Source organism: Neoarius graeffei, chromosome 7 (assembly GCF_027579695.1).
Source record: "Neoarius graeffei isolate fNeoGra1 chromosome 7, fNeoGra1.pri, whole genome shotgun sequence".
In the NCBI taxonomy this organism is placed as follows: Eukaryota; Metazoa; Chordata; class Actinopteri; order Siluriformes; family Ariidae; genus Neoarius; species Neoarius graeffei.
Genome location: NC_083575.1, coordinates 60,699,159 through 60,714,902, shown reverse-complemented (window position 1 = coordinate 60,714,902; position 15,744 = coordinate 60,699,159). Strand labels below are relative to the sequence as shown.

The 15,744-nt window shown below is 40.1% G+C and overlaps 2 protein-coding genes across 2 annotated transcripts; both read right to left on the bottom strand.

Annotated features, from left to right (window-relative positions):
• Positions 1–543: 543 nt before the first annotated feature.
• LOC132888879 (ladderlectin-like) lies at positions 544–2,576 on the bottom strand. Its single transcript, XM_060924975.1, has 9 exons — positions 2,528–2,576; positions 2,085–2,171; positions 1,912–1,956; positions 1,697–1,738; positions 1,559–1,597; positions 1,346–1,437; positions 996–1,121; positions 703–802; positions 544–614 (listed from the first exon to the last, which is right to left on the bottom strand). Exons 1-9 carry the CDS (start codon positions 2,574–2,576, stop codon positions 544–546), a joined length of 651 nt encoding a protein of 216 aa, XP_060780958.1.
• An 8,831-nt stretch (positions 2,577–11,407) lies between these two features.
• LOC132888878 (ladderlectin-like) lies at positions 11,408–13,434 on the bottom strand. Its single transcript, XM_060924973.1, has 8 exons — positions 13,386–13,434; positions 12,785–12,814; positions 12,564–12,605; positions 12,424–12,462; positions 12,211–12,302; positions 11,861–11,986; positions 11,568–11,667; positions 11,408–11,478 (listed from the first exon to the last, which is right to left on the bottom strand). Exons 1-8 carry the CDS (start codon positions 13,432–13,434, stop codon positions 11,408–11,410), a joined length of 549 nt encoding a protein of 182 aa, XP_060780956.1.
• Positions 13,435–15,744: the final 2,310 nt, after the last annotated feature.

Genomic DNA, 15,744 nt, shown 5'->3' with positions numbered 1-15,744 from the left:
ATAATATACATTTTTGATGCCACCGAACATTGTAGGTTGAATTTCTGTATTCTATGAATGCTGCTGTTGACTACTATCAGGAATATTAAGTCTCAAGTGGGGGCAGTGATCAGGTTGCAGGAAGAAAAAATGAAATGAGTCTGAAATAACCTGGCAACTGTTTCTGATTTACTGCTTGGTAAAATCAATACCGGGTAACTGGTGCAGTTACGTTTATCCTGTGTTAGTTTCCCCACACTGTCTAATTCTATCTTGCATGTCTAGCGTTATTTATTTTACCTCCTAAAGTTTTCATGTGAAATATAATTTTAGCCATAAAATCCTTCTCATGTGGGAACAAAAGACTCATTCAGCGCACTTTTCATTTCACACAAAATGGGTATTACACAGTTACTTCAAGTAGGAAAATGGTTATTTTATTCATTCAGCAACATATAGTGTTCATCAATCAAGTGTTCCCAAAACAAATAAAAAAATTATGTGTATGATAATGAAATCAAATGATTGTTGATCTTCCTATATCCATGTACTCATTAATGTACTTTAGCATTTGCTTGGGTCAGTAGAACAGAAGAATGGATATATATATGCACAGTTAGTGTTAGACCAGCCAGCTGGAAAAGAGAAAGCACAAACATTACAGCCATGTTTAATCTGAATGAAAGCAGTCAACAACGTGAATCAAGTGAGGACAAACTTTACCATTGTTCCACATGATAACACACGGGTAGCTGGATGCACCGCTTAGTGAGTACCAGTTACTGTAGGAGAACTGAGTTCTGTCAATCCAGCGCCATGTTCCCTACAAAATACAAAATCACATGTATTACACACTCATAAAAACAACTGACATCAACATAAATGGCTTAACTAGAGCCTTTTTGGTCATTTTTATATCATTTTAATAAAGGAACATTTTATCATTTCAGGCGTGTAAATTCTCTAGATTAATTCAGATGCCTTTCAGTGATCATTGTAATTTGTAAGTGTATCACCTGGATGTTGAAGGCACCAAGCCAAGCGTTTGACGTGCTTGTAAGTCGAAGCAAATTCTGCAGGAAGCTATATTCACCCAGGTCGTGTACAGATGCCAAACTTGCCTGTTCAGCTACACAGTGTGTCTAACGACATAATTGGAAAGATAGAAGAAGACAATCAGCACAGCCCTGAAGCTAATCAGACTTTGTCATAAACAAATGCTTCATTTTTAAAACTAGGTTTATTCATCAGTTCTTTCTTACTTTAATTCTACTGCACATTTAACTTTCTGTCCTTCATCCACTATCTTTCAAAGGTGTAAACTTCTGCATTTTAAGATTTTGGTTATAGTTGTTCAGGTATTTACCTCAGCGTTGTTCCAGGACTGACTTGACCTCACAAACAGAAAGCAGCGTGTTCCATGTCTAAACCAGCCAGGACGACAGTAGCCTGACTTATCTGTGGACAATAATACACATCTCTGTTCCATGCATACAGTATATCTAATGGTTTTAGAGAATTTACAATTTTTAAAAATCTGTTTGATTGAGTAGTTTTTTCACTTGGTTATTCCAGTTACCTTCAGCAGCAAGTAGTTGTCTGAGCGCTTCCTCCTTATCTTCAGCAGAAAAATGATAATATTATTACAGTCTTATTTATGGTTTTCAAAGCAACACAGGTGTGCTTATAGCAAGAACTAATATACCAGTATACTGACCTGCATCAACCAACTTATCAACAACCAGCTCAGTAGGTTCCTCTGGAGAAATAAGAATGAATGAATGAATGAATGAATGAATGAGTATTTATTTGTATGGAACTACCAGGAACTACCTTTATCTTTAACATGATGATAATAGTAACACAGTCTAGAAAATATTTATTAGAGGATTTTGTTTTATCCCAAACTGTTCACTGTTAATGTTCACTTACCTGGAAGTTTCTGATTCTGCTCAGGCTGAGTCTCATTTGCTGCAGCTACAGAAACAACATAAACACCAGTAACATTACCAACAACACTACACGAGTCACAATACAATTCACTGCATCACTGTTCCAGAGCAGCTGAAGTGTGTTACTCTCTGTAGTACTTCTTGCTGTCTCACCTGCAGCAGTCCTCAGTGTAAAGGCAGCACACAGCAGCACACACACGATCCAAACCTTCATGATGATGGTGATGGTGATCAGTGTAACTATAGAGAAAAGGACAAATAAATACATTTTTACGAATGTGATTCAAATCAAACAATTTCAGTTCAACATGTCCATCTTCCATCTCTCTTTATGATCATAGTATTAGAAGGTTCCATCTCGTATTCATTTTCAATCCAAACAGAAGCTTCACAAGATAGTGTTTTTAGTTCCCAATGCAGCTTAGAATGAGTTGAAAATGTGTTTCAATCTCATTAAGAAAAAGAGAAAATGTACCGATTTTTTAGGTCTCAGGTTCTCAGGTTGTATCTCTGTGGCTGATTGAGGGTAATCTGTTGAATGAAGCTCCCAGAGTGCTATATATACCAGTCCATCTCATTAGTTGCACTCCGCTCACCAGGAAACTTTGCTGAACATCCTGGAATATTTACCGCCAATTCCTTCATGGTTAACTGTAAAATCCATTACCAAAGCCAGATCAGATATCTCTATGCCTACTCAAAAGTGATATCGACCCTGTTTTTCTGCGTTGACCTCTGTGCACTGGCGAACTAATTGAGATTGCGTCGCCAAAAAAAACACTCAAATGATAAGAAATGCTATTTGCTATTGATGTGCAATAACACTGTCTTAAAATTGGATAGAGTTCAAACATAAATCACCTTCAGGAAGTTGTTGCACCAGTACAGTAGCAGTAATCCTGGAAGCTCTATAATATTCTGAGTAATCATCTTCACCTTATCTTTACTGTTCCCTTTCATGACAAGTTTTTCTCGACATTGTTATTAATTCAGGACACAAATATATTCCCAATAAACAAACTTTTTTTATATTTGTATGCCTTTAATAATTTGTTTTAATTGTTAAATGAATTGTTCAATTTTTTTCAAAGGATAAGACACTTTTAATATTTTACAGGGTTTATAATATCTAAAATGTCAAAGGTGATTTCTTTAAAAATAGGTTGATTATTATTGAGGGGGTGGCATGGTGGTGTAGTGGTTAGCACTGTCGCCTCACAGCCGGAAGGTCCTGGGTTCAAGTCCAATGGCCGACGAGGGCCTTTCTGTGTGAAGTTTGCATGCTCTCCCTGTGTCTGCGTGGGTTTGCTCTGGTTTCCACTGAAGACATAGAGGTTAGGTTAGTTGGTGACTCTAAGTTGACTGTAGGTGTGAATGGTTGTTTGTGTCAGCCCTGTGATGACCTGGTGACTTGTCCATGGTGTTCCCTGCCTCTTGCCCATAGTTAGCTGAGATGGGCTGCAACTTGTCTGCGACCCTTTACACGATAAGCGGCTACGGATAATGGATGGATGGATGATATTATTGATAGAAAAAATGTTTCATGATCCAACAGCGACCAACTGTTGTTCGAGGAAAATAATCAATGCCAGTGTGGTCTACATAATAATATGGAACATCCATGAAAATTATTTCCTGTTAAGTTGATTCACAAAGATTTTCATCAAACCGAATGAACTCATTCTTATTTCAGACTCAAAGTGAGCTGTTTATATGTCCCTAAACTGGACACTCTGTAGATAATCTTCATGTATATCCATGTTGCATGTAATTTGATCCAACGTCATAGGCGTGAGGGGTTTAGTGCCAACCTTACCTTTAAAAGGAAATGCATGTGAGTCTGATCCCCACATTTAGAAATTTAATGGGATTGCTTGTGTTTTCTAACGAGCTTTAAATTATGTTCTTCATTGTAGAATATTATATAGGTGTCACTTGTAAATGGACAGCAAGAAGAAGACTTCCTGACGTCAGTTAAGTGGCTCATCATTTCATAATTTCCCTGAACATGTTTCTGTTTGTTGAAAATTCCAAAAAATGCACACGTCATCCACTTGTAAAACAGATATATAATGTCTTCACTTGTCTTCAAATGCTAAATGGATGAAAGGCCATTGTTTTGGAATGAACCATAAAATAAAGCTTTTATCAATGTTTTACTTCAGAATCAGAAACACTTTTATTGCCAGGTATGTGGACACACACGAGGAATTTGACTCCGGTTCACTTAGCTCTCATAGTACAAAACAGATAAAAAAAAGCGTATACGCAAAACAAACAAACAAGCAAACAACAACAACAAAATACGTGCATAGTGCAAAGTAATGCAGGTAAGTCAAGTATGGAATAGTTAAATAAATATAAAGTATACAGTGTGCACAGAATGACGGTGTAAGTGTTCAGATATTTTACGAGTGATATTACTGATACCGTATATGAATCTGGATTTTAGCTGTTCATCACAGAAAGGATTTCCCTTTTGGTGCAATATGGTGCATAGTGCAAAGATGAACAGTAAATTTAAATAAGTATAAATATAAGTAACAGTGAGCACAGAATGACAGTATGAGTGTGCAGATATTTTGCAAGTGATATTACTGATATATGAATCTGGATTTTAGCTGTTCAACACAGAGACAGCCTGAGGGAAGAAACTGTTCTTGTGTCTGGTTGTTTTTGTATAGACCCCTTTCACATGACGTCACCGCGCCGCGAGATTTTGTTAGGCGCCATATTGGAAGACCAAGTACATGCACTCACAATATAAAACAAAGTACGAGCGAGAGTAAAGTGACACGATGGATGATAATTCTGGTTATGTGAGTGCATTACCAGTTGCAGAAAGGGCACGGTATGTGGAGAAACTGGCTGTGATTGATGGGTTTGACCCATATGATAAGACTCGGGGCAAGGGAGAATGGAAACATAAGGAGGACCTGACACCAATTCTGCCATCTGTTTGCTACCCAGACATTGTAAACTATTTGTTGTTTACACCCAGTGCCTACACTCAGTGTTCGAACTATGCCGATATTTTCGGGGGGGCCCCTTTTTTTCCCTTGGGGGTGTGTGTGCTTGCGCTTGTCTCGGAGCGCGGATCTCCAAACACATGAGAAGCCTATCTTACGCACATATCACGCGGACTCCACACCTCCACACGCATTGCGTCTGAAGTCATAACTCATCAGGGGAAATCGTGTCCGCATTGGCATGTTCAAAAAAAAACCTCGCATCAACAATGATACCACACGCAAGAAAAAAAAAAACAACAACAGTCAGGCTACTCAACAACCAACCTGGCAGCAGCAAGCAAGCCCCAAACCATCCTAAATTATTATTATTATTATTATTATTAAATTGTAGAAGTCTGGGAGGCTTGCTCCTCATACAGTTATCAACTTGGGGCCAATTTAGCATGTTTTAAATCTGAATTTCTTGCGTTTGCTTACCTCAAAGTGTCCGCAGATCATGCACAGACTTATCCATTATATCCACAGTTTTTTGCCAAGTCTCACACAGGTTTCTTTCAAGTCTACTGTTGGGCCAATAAATCATAAATAAAACAGCTCAGATTTGTTTGTTTAAGTTGTTTGCCACTCCACTTTATTCTCGTGGGTTCACATACCGCTGCCGTTATTATCCCCTTATCACGAGTTTGTTGGTCTTCCAAAATGGCGCAGGGTCTGTTTACTTCCGGTTTCGGGTGACGTCAGTGAAAGGGGTCTATACAGTGATCTATATCGCCTCCCTGAGGGGAGAAGATTAAACAGATTGTGACCAGGGTGTGATGGGTCCGCAGAGATGTTACCTGCCCATTTCCTGACTCTGGACAAGTATAAGTCTTGGATGGAGGGCAGACTGACGCCAGTAATTTTCTCTGCAGACCTTATTGTCCGTTGCAGTCTGTTCTTCTCCTGTTTGGTGACTGATCCAAACTAAACAGTGATGGAAGAGCAAAGAACAGACTGAATGATGGCAGAGTAGAATTGTGTCAGCAGCTCCTTAGGCAGGTTGAGTTTCCTGAGCTGGCGCAGAAAGTACAATCTCTGCTGAGCCTTTTTGATGATAGTGACTGTGTTTGTCTCCCACTTCAAGTCCTGAGAGATTGTGGAACCCAGAAACCTGAAGCTTTCAACGGCAGTCACAGTGTTGTTGGTGATGGTGATGGGCAGCAGAGTGGGGGGGCTCCTCCTAAAGTCCACTGTCATCTCCATAGTTTTGAGCATGTTCAGCTCCAGATTGTTCTGACCGCACCACCAGACCAGCCGTTCAACCTCCCGTCTGTATGCAGACTCGTCACCGTCCCGGATGAGGCCGATGACCGTTGTATCGTCTGCAAATTTCAGGAGTTTAACAGACGGGTCTCTTGAGGTGCAGTCGTTGGTATAAAGGGAGAAGAGCAATGGGGAGAGCACACACCCTTGGGGGGCACCAGTGCTGACAGTCCGAGTGCTGGATATGATGCTCTCCATCCTCACCTGCTGCTTCCTGTCAGTCAGGAAGTTTGTAATCCACTGACAGGTGGAGGAGGGCACAGTGAGCTGGGTGAGCTTGGTGTGGAGGATGTCTGGAACAATGGTGTTGAATGCCGAACTGAAGTCCACGAACAGAATCCTGGCGTACGTCCCTGAAGAGTCAAGGTGTTGCAGAATGTAGTGCAGTCCCATATTGATTGCATCATCCGCTGACCTGTTTGCCCGGTAGGCAAACTGCAGGGGGTCCAGCAGGGGGTCTGTGATGTCCTTCAGGTGTCTCTCGAAGGACTTCATGACTACAGATGTGAGAGCTACAGGCCTGTAGTCATTCAGTCCTGTGATGGTGGTTTTCTTGGGAACCGGGATTATTGTGGAGCATTTGAAGCATGAGGGGACTTCACACAGCTCCAGGGATCTATTGAAGATCTGGGTGAAGATGGGAGCCAGCTGATCAGCACAGACCTTCAGACAGGAGGGTGACACACCATCTGGGCCAGGTGCCTTCCTGATCTTCTGTCTGCGAAAAAGCTGACACACATCCTCTTCACAGATCTTGAGTGCTGGTGTGGGGTCAGAGGCGAGAGGAGGCAGAATAGCAGGGGGTGTGAATGGGTCTTTAATGTCTGAGGGGGGAGAGGTGTGAATTTGTCGAATCTGGAGTAGAACACATTCAACTCGTCAGCCAGTTGATGGTTCATTGCAGTGTTGGGGGATGGTCTCCTGTAGTTAGTGATATTCTTCAGGCCTGTCCACACTGATGCCAGATCGTTGGCTGAAAGGCTGTTTTTGATCCTTTCAGCGTAGCTCCTCTTAGCTGATTTCATCTCTTTCATCAGTGTGTTTCTGGCCTGTTTGTACAGGACTCTGTCCCCACTTCTGTAGGCCTCCTCCTTGGCCTGGCAAAGCTGTCTGAGTTTTGCGTTGAACCAGGGTTTGTTGTTATTGTATGTGCGGAAGGTCTTGGTCGGCACACACATATCCTCACAAAAACTGATGTAAGATGTCACAGTATCAGTCAGTTCATGAAGGTCTGAAGCTGCAGCCTCAAAAATACTCCAATCAGTGCAGTCAAAGCAGGCTTGTAGTTCCACTTTGGCCTCATCAGACCATCTCCTCACCGTCTTAACTACAGGCTTAGCAGATTTCAGCTTCTGCCTGTAGGTCAGGATAAGATGAACCATACAGTGATCAGATAGTCCCAAGGCTGCACGGGGGACAGAGTGGTATGAGTCCTTTAAAACAGTGTAACAGTGGTCCAGAGTGTTAGTGTCCCTGGTGGGACACTTAATGTGCTGTTTATATTTTGGCAATTCGTGGCTGAGGTTTGCTCTGTTAAAGTCCCCCAAAACAATGAGCAAAGAGTCCGGGTGTTTTTTCTCCACGTTGTTTATCTAGTCAGCCAGGTGTTGCAACGCCTCATTGACACACGCCTGAGGGGGGATGTAAACTCCAACCAGAATAAACGAGGAAAACTCTCGCGGAGCATAAAACGGTTTGCAGTTTATGAATAATGTCTCCAGATGAGGACTGCATGATTTATTTAGAACTGTGACATCAGTACACCAACCTTCGTTAATATAAAAGCAGATTCCGCCTCCCCTCGTTTCCCCCGTGAGCTCCGTTTCGCGGTCCGCTGGGTGCAGGTGAAATCCAGGCAGGTGGAGAGAAGAGTCTGGGATGTGCTCACCGAGCCAGGTTTCAGTGAAGCACAAGGCAGCAGATCTGTTAAAATCTGTGTTGATTGTGTTGAGGAGCAGCAGTTCGTCCATCTTATTGGCCAGAGAGTGGACGTTAGCCAGGTGAATAGACGGGAGCGCAGTGCGAAACCCCCGCTGCTTCTGTCTGACGAGCGCGCCGGCTCGCTTCCCCCGGTGTCTCCGGCGTCCTCGGCGTAATCCATAGAGAGCTGCTGCTCCCCCGACAAGTAACTCTGAAAAACTTTCCGGATTGATGAAAGCCGATGAAAGAATTTTACTGGTGGTTAATCCAATGTTTATGAGTTCTTCTCTAGAGTATGTGACAAGCGAAGAAACGCAAGAAACACAACAAATACACAAAAATGTAGAAAGTACGAGAGAGCGAAGTACGGAGGCAACCGTCCGCGGCGCCATCACTTTTTATTGTGTGATCTGCATCCTTGCTGAATTTCTCAGGTTGAATGAAGTAAGTCCACATCCTGTATCTGCCTCAGAATGTTAGTTTAATGTCAACCCTACTTCACAATCATTTTAAATAGGTTTATATGTGTAATATGAACTGCTTTCTTTCTGCACTGCAGAATCCCAAAGTCAAAGTCATCAGATATAAATGTTTATATGACTACCATTTTTATTTTTAATGGATTATATATAAATGAGCTTTAGGAAGGTGCTGCAACTTTACAATACCCACAAGCAGGTTCCTTTAAGCTGTGTAATAGTTTCAATGATGATCTTCACTCTATATTTATGGTGTGACTGAGTGATATCTACACAGTCTCCACTTCTCATCCCAACTGATCACCTAGAGGAGATTTAGGACTGATGTCACCATCACCAGAATGAAGACACAAACTGAGAGAATATCTTTAGGATGAATGGTGTTCATCTCTCCAGTACAATTCCAGAGACTTGTCAAATCTAAGGCAAGGCGCACTGATGCTGTTGTGGTGGCTCATGGTGGCCCAACACCTTAGTAAGGCACTTTATGTTGGTTTTTATTTTAATTTGTCACCACTAATGCATTATGGTTGTCATTTGTTTGTTTTCAAAGTGCAATCAACTTAACCACTTTCTTCTAATTATTCATATATTTGAAATGTCTGTATTTAGTGCATGGAAACCCAGCATTTAGAAAGATCACAATCAGCATAATATACATTTTTGATGCCATTGAACATTCTTGGTTGAATTTCTGTATTCTATGAATGCTGCTGTTGACTACTATCAGGAATGTTAAGTCTCAAGTGGGGGCAGTGAACAGGTTGCAGGAAGAAAAAATGAAATGAGTCTGAAATAACCTGGCAACTGTTTCTGATTTACTGCTTGGTAAAATCAATACCGGGTAACTGGTGCAGTTACGTTTATCCTGTGTTTAGTTTCCCTACACTGTCTAATTCTATCTTGCATGTCTAGCGTTATTTATTTTACCTCCTAAAGTTTTCATGTGACATATAATTTTAGCCATAAAATCCTTCTCATGTGGGAACAAAAGTCTCATTCAGCGCACTTTTCATTTCACACAAAATGAGCATTACACATCAGTGGCGGCTGGTAGTCTTTCAAACAGGGGAGGCTGGTCGGTTACGATATTTCCAGATTTTAAAAGAAAAAACATCAATTTTGCCCATACTCTTGCCTCTGATCTGGCTGATTGTTGGCAGTGTCACAAACTGTGAAATAACAGGTTCTTTTGGCCCATTAGCCTACTGTCCAATATACATGATGGTGGTGTTGGGGGGGAGGGGTATATTTTAACATTTTATATTTTAAAATTTTGGCATATTGTTTAAAAATTAATCATTATTGAAAGCAGCTCTTTGTCAGGAACCTCAGCAGTAGAGCTGGGTGCCACACATTTCATTCAATGACACTTTCCCTATATTTTACTTATTTTGACTGAGAAAGGTTTTATTGACAGTTTTGATAACCCGTCACTTTTAATCCAGGTCTGTAGTGTGAAATGTTCTCGGCTGTGTTTTTGTTTAAAAATGTTTTCCAAATTGTAGCTGTGTTTAATTCATATCCAGAAAAATATATATCAATATAATATACTCAGCATAAACATTTTAAATAGATTCTATATTTTTGGTCCATCCATGACATATTACTAAAGTAGCCTATTTACTGTTGTTGATGTGGGTCACTTGCTGTTAGTCAATTCACTTTCTCGTACCAGGAGAGCTGAAAGGAACGAGTATTATTCCCTACCTTTTTCACCAAGTCAATTTGAGGTGTTGGTCTACTCTGCTCTTTAATTTTAATTTTTTCCTTGAAAGGAAAACTGGCAAATGGCTTCGCCAAAATTAAATCAGCAATGCTTGGCATCCGTGCGCAGCTTTCTTGCTAGCTGACTAGCCCCCTCAAGTTCAAGTTCAGTCACTCAAATAAACGAAATTTCTGGAACTAAGATAGCAAACTTGACAACACTATATTTACACTTTATTTACAATGAAAATATATACAAACTAAAAAAGCTGGTAGAAACTGTATGTAATGAATGAAATCGAAATGTAAGCTGATCTCTTACAATACACCACAGCACTTGCGAATCCGCATGGGACTGAACTGAAATTCACCGCTGCCTGTCTATATTTGAAACGAGCTGTCAATCAAAGAAAATATCCGGCCGCTTTCACCAATCACCAGTCTCCTCGCGGAAACTGCCATGTCCCTCCCATGTGAGGCTGGGAGTCCGTAGGCGGGCATTTTCTCAGTATTTGTCCAATAACCGTCTTGCATTTTGAGATTGAAAAGCACATAGCTCCCAAATGCCATTGAAGTCCACTGAGGCTGGGAGTCCGTGAGACTCCGTGGGTGGGCATTTTCGCAGTATTTGTCCAATAACCATCTTGCATTTTGAGATTGAAAAGTGCATAGCTCCCAAATGCCATTGAAGTCCACTGAGGCTGGGCTGCATCGCGCTGTCACGAGGGGGAAAAACTAACGCACACATTAAAGTTATAAGGGAATGATTTCGCACTGTAGTGGGTTGAGCACATATATTTCTATGATTCTGGATCTGAAATAGCAATGTTATAAGGTCGGCTACAACATAAGCCTAGCGCAATTCATCCTACACGATGTTCATCATTTTTAGAGGAGGCTGAGCCTCCCTCGTTGTCTTAGAGCAATCGCCCGTGTTACACACTTACTTCAAGTAGAAAAATGATTATTTTATTCATTCAGCAAAATATAGTGTTCATCAATCAAGTGTTCTCAAAACAAATAAAAAAATTATGTGTCTGATAATGAAATCAAATGATTGTTGATCTTCCTATATCCATGTATTCATTCATGTACTTTAGCATTTGCTTGGGTCAGTAGAACAGAAGAATGGATATCCATTTGCACAGTTAGTGTTAGACCAGCCAGCTGGAAAAAGAGAAAGCACAAACATTACAACCATGTTTAATCTGAATGAAAGCAGTCAACAACGTAAATCAAGTGAGGACAAACTTTACCATTGTTCCTCATGAAAACACACGGGTAGCTGGATGCACCGCTTAGTGAGTACCAGTTACTGTAGGAGAACCTAGTTCTGTCAATCCAGCGCCATGTTCCCTACAAAATACAAAATCACATGTATTACATACTCATAAAAACAACCGACATCAACATAAATGGCTTAAGTAGTGCCTTTTTGGTCATTTTTATATCATTTTAATAAAGGAACGTTTTATCATTTCAGGCGTGTAAATTCTCTAGATTAATTCAGATGCCTTTCAGTGATCATTGTAATTTGTAAGTGTATTACCTGGATGTTGAAGGCACCAAGCCAAGCATACGATATGCCCGTGACTTGAAGCAAATTCTGCAGGAAGCTATGTTCATCCAGGTTGTGTACAGATGCCAAACTTGCCTGTTCAGCTACACACTGTGTCTAACGACATAATTGGAAAGATAGAAGAAGCCAATCAGCACAGCCCTGAAGCTAATCAGACTTTGTCATAAACAAATGCTTCATTTTTAAAACTAGATTTATTCATCAGTTCTTTCTTACTTTAATTCTACTGCACCTTTAACTTTCTGTCCTTCATCCACCATCTTTCAAAGGTGTAAACGTCTGCATTTTAAGATTTTGGTTATAGTTGTTCAGGTATTTACCTCAGCGTTGTTCCAGGACTGACTTGACCTCACAAACAGAAAGCAGCGTGTTCCATGTCTAAACCAGCCAGGACGACAGTAGCCTGACTTATCTGTGGACAATAATACACATCTCTGTTCCATGCATACAGTATTTCTACTGGTTTTATAGAATTTACAATTTAAAAAAATCTGTTTGATTGAGCAGTTTTTTCACTTGGTTATTCCAGTTACCTTCAGCAGCAAGTAGTTGTCTGAGCGCTTCCTCCTTATCTTCAGCAGAAAAATGATAATATATTATTACAGTCTTATTTATGGTTTTCCAAGCAACACAGGTATGCTTATAGCAAGAACTAATATACCAGTATACTGACCTGCATCAACCAACTTATCAACAACCAGCTCAGTAGTTTCCTCTGGAGAAAAGAGCCAGTTTAAGAATGAATGAATGAATGAATGAATGTGTATTTATTTGTATGGAACTACCAGGAACTACCTTTATCTTTCACATGATGATAATAGTAACACAGTCTAGAAAATATTTATTAGAGGATTTTGTTTTATCCCAAACTGTTCACTGTTGATGGTCACTAACCTGCAAGTTTCTGATTCTGCTCAGGCTGAGCTACAGAAACAACATAAACAACAGTGACATTACCAACAACACTACACGAGTCACAATACAATTCACTGCATCACTGTTCCAGAGCAACTGAAGTGTGTTACTCTCTGTAGTACTTCTTGCTGTCTCACCTGCAGCAGTCCTCAGTGTAAAGGCAGCACACAGCAGCACACACACAATCCAAACCTTCATGATGATGGTGATGGTGATCAGTGCAACTATAGAGAAAAGGACAAATAAATACATTTTTACGAATGTGATTCAAATCAAACAATTTCAGTTCAACATGTCCATCTTCCATCTCTCTTTATGATCATAGTATTAGAAGGTTCCATCTCGTATTCATTTTCAATCCAAATAGAAGCTTCACAAGATAGTGTTTTTCGTTCCCAATGCAGCTTAGAATAAGTTGAAAAGGTGTTTCAATCTCATTAAGAAAAAGAGAAAATGTACCGATTTTTTAGGTCTCAGGTTCTCAGGTTGTATCTCTGTTGCTGATTGAGGGTAATCTGTTGAATGAGGCTCCCAGAGTGCTATATATACCAGTCCATCTCATTAGTTGCACTCAGCTCACCAGGAAACTTTGCTGAACATCCAGGAATATTTACCGCCAATTCCTTCATGGTTAACTCTAAAATCCATTATCAAAGCCAGATCAGATATCTCTATGCCTACTCAAAAGTGATATCGACCCTGTTTTTCTGCGTTGACCTCTGTGCACTGGCAAACTAATTGAGATTGGGTTGCCAAAACAAAAACACTCAAGCAATAAGAAATGCTATGTGCTATTGATGTGCAAAAACACTGTCTTAAAATTGGATAGAGTTCAAATATAAATCACCTTCAGGAAGTTGTTGCACCAGTACAGTAGCAGTAATCCTGAAAGCTCTATAATATTCTGAGTAATCATCTTCACCTTATCTTTATCGTCCCCTTTCATGACAAGTTTTTCTCGACATTTTTATTAATTCAGGACACATATATTTTCCCAATCAACAAACTTTTTTTATATTTGTATGCCTTTAATAATTGTTTTAATTGTTAAATGAATTGTTCAATTTTTTTCAAAGGATAAGACACTTTTAATATTTTACAGGGTTTATAATATCTAAAATGTCAAAGGTGATTTCTTTAAAAATATGTTGATTATTATTGAGGAGGTGGCATGGTGGTGTAGTGGTTAGCACTGTCGCCTCACAGCCGGAAGGTCCTGGGTTCAAGTCCAGTGGCTGACGAGGGCCTTTCTGTGTGGTGTTTGCATGCTCTCCCTGTGTCTGCGTGGGTTTGCTCTGGTTTCCACTGAAGACATAGAGGTTAGGTTAGTTGGTGACTCTAAATTGACTGTAGGTGTGAATGGTTGTTTGTGTCAGCCCTGTGATGACCTGGTGACTTGTCCATGGTGTTCCCTGCCTCTTGCCCATAGTCAGCTGAGATTCATTCTTATTTCAGACTCAAAGTGAGCTGTTTATATGTCCCTAAACTGGACACTCTGTAGATAATCTTCACGTATATCCATGTTGCATGTAATTTGATCCAAAGTCATAGGTGTGAGGGGTTTAGTGCCAACCTTACCTTTACAAGGAAATGCGTGTGAGTCTGATCCTCACATTTAGAACTTTAATGGGATTGCTTGTGTTTTCTAAAGAGCTTTAAATTATGTTCTTCACTGTAGAATATTATATAGGTGTCACTTGTAAATGGACAGCAAGAAGAAGACTTCCTGACGTCAGTTAAGTGGCTCATCATTTCATAATTTCCCTGAACATGTTTCTGCTTGTTGAAAATTATAAAAAAAAATACACACACCATCCACTTGTAAAACAGATATATAATGTCTTCAAATGCTAAATGAATAAAATGCCATTGTTTCATAATGAACCATAAAATAAAGCTTTTATCAATGTTTTACTTCAGTTTTTATTGTGTGATCTGCATCCTCGCTCAATTTCTCAGGTTGAATGAAGCAAGTCCACATCCTGTATCTGCCTCAGAATGTTATTTTAATGTTTTTTCTTTTTTTTTTCTTCTTATTGCTTTATTGGGCATGACTTCTCACATCAAATTACAAAAATACAAAAATAAATGAGCAAAATAAATAAATAAATAAATAACTGACAAGAAAGCCACCCAAAGGGGTCGGCACGAACGGGACCCGAAAGTACCCATGCGAGGCACCGCCCAAATAATTAAAACTATGTATAAATGAATAAACACAAGGTAAGCTAAAAAAGGACAATTAACATGATACAGATATTAAACTCTAACGATGACAAGGGCACGATCTCACAAACGACCAAGTGCACGGCCGATCGACATCGAAAGTGTTTTCCAGAAGGTGGAACAAGGTTTGCCTGACGTAGGTTTGAAAAGAGGTCGGAGTAGAAAAACAGATTTTAGGGGCATAGTTACAAGTAGAGTTCCACAGTTTGACAATTCTATTAAAATAGGAAGCCTGAAAAGTAGACGTTTTGCAGGAAGGAGTCTTCAAATTTAGCGAGTTGCTCTGTCTTGTACGGCCATGTGACACAAATGATACAAAGTTATGTACATTTAGATTGGTATGTCCGTACAAACATTTGTAAAAAAATACAAGGTCTTTCAGTTCCCTATCATACGCTAATGGTAGAAGATCAAGCTTAAAAAGCCTGTCCTTGTAGGACATCTCACCTACACGAGATCTTAAAATCCAACGCGTGGCCCGCCTTTGCACCCGCTCTATTTTGGCCATCAGATAGAACTGGCTGGGCGACCAAACCTGGGTCCCAAAATTGAGTTGTGACTTGACGTATCCAAGATAGAGTGTCCTTCTAGCTGACATGTCCGTTAACAACGGGCAGGTGCGCTTTAGGAGCCCAAGCAGTTTATTCGCTTTTGCAACGACAGCATGAACGTGGTTTTCCCATGACAGTTTGCAATTAACTATCACACCAAGA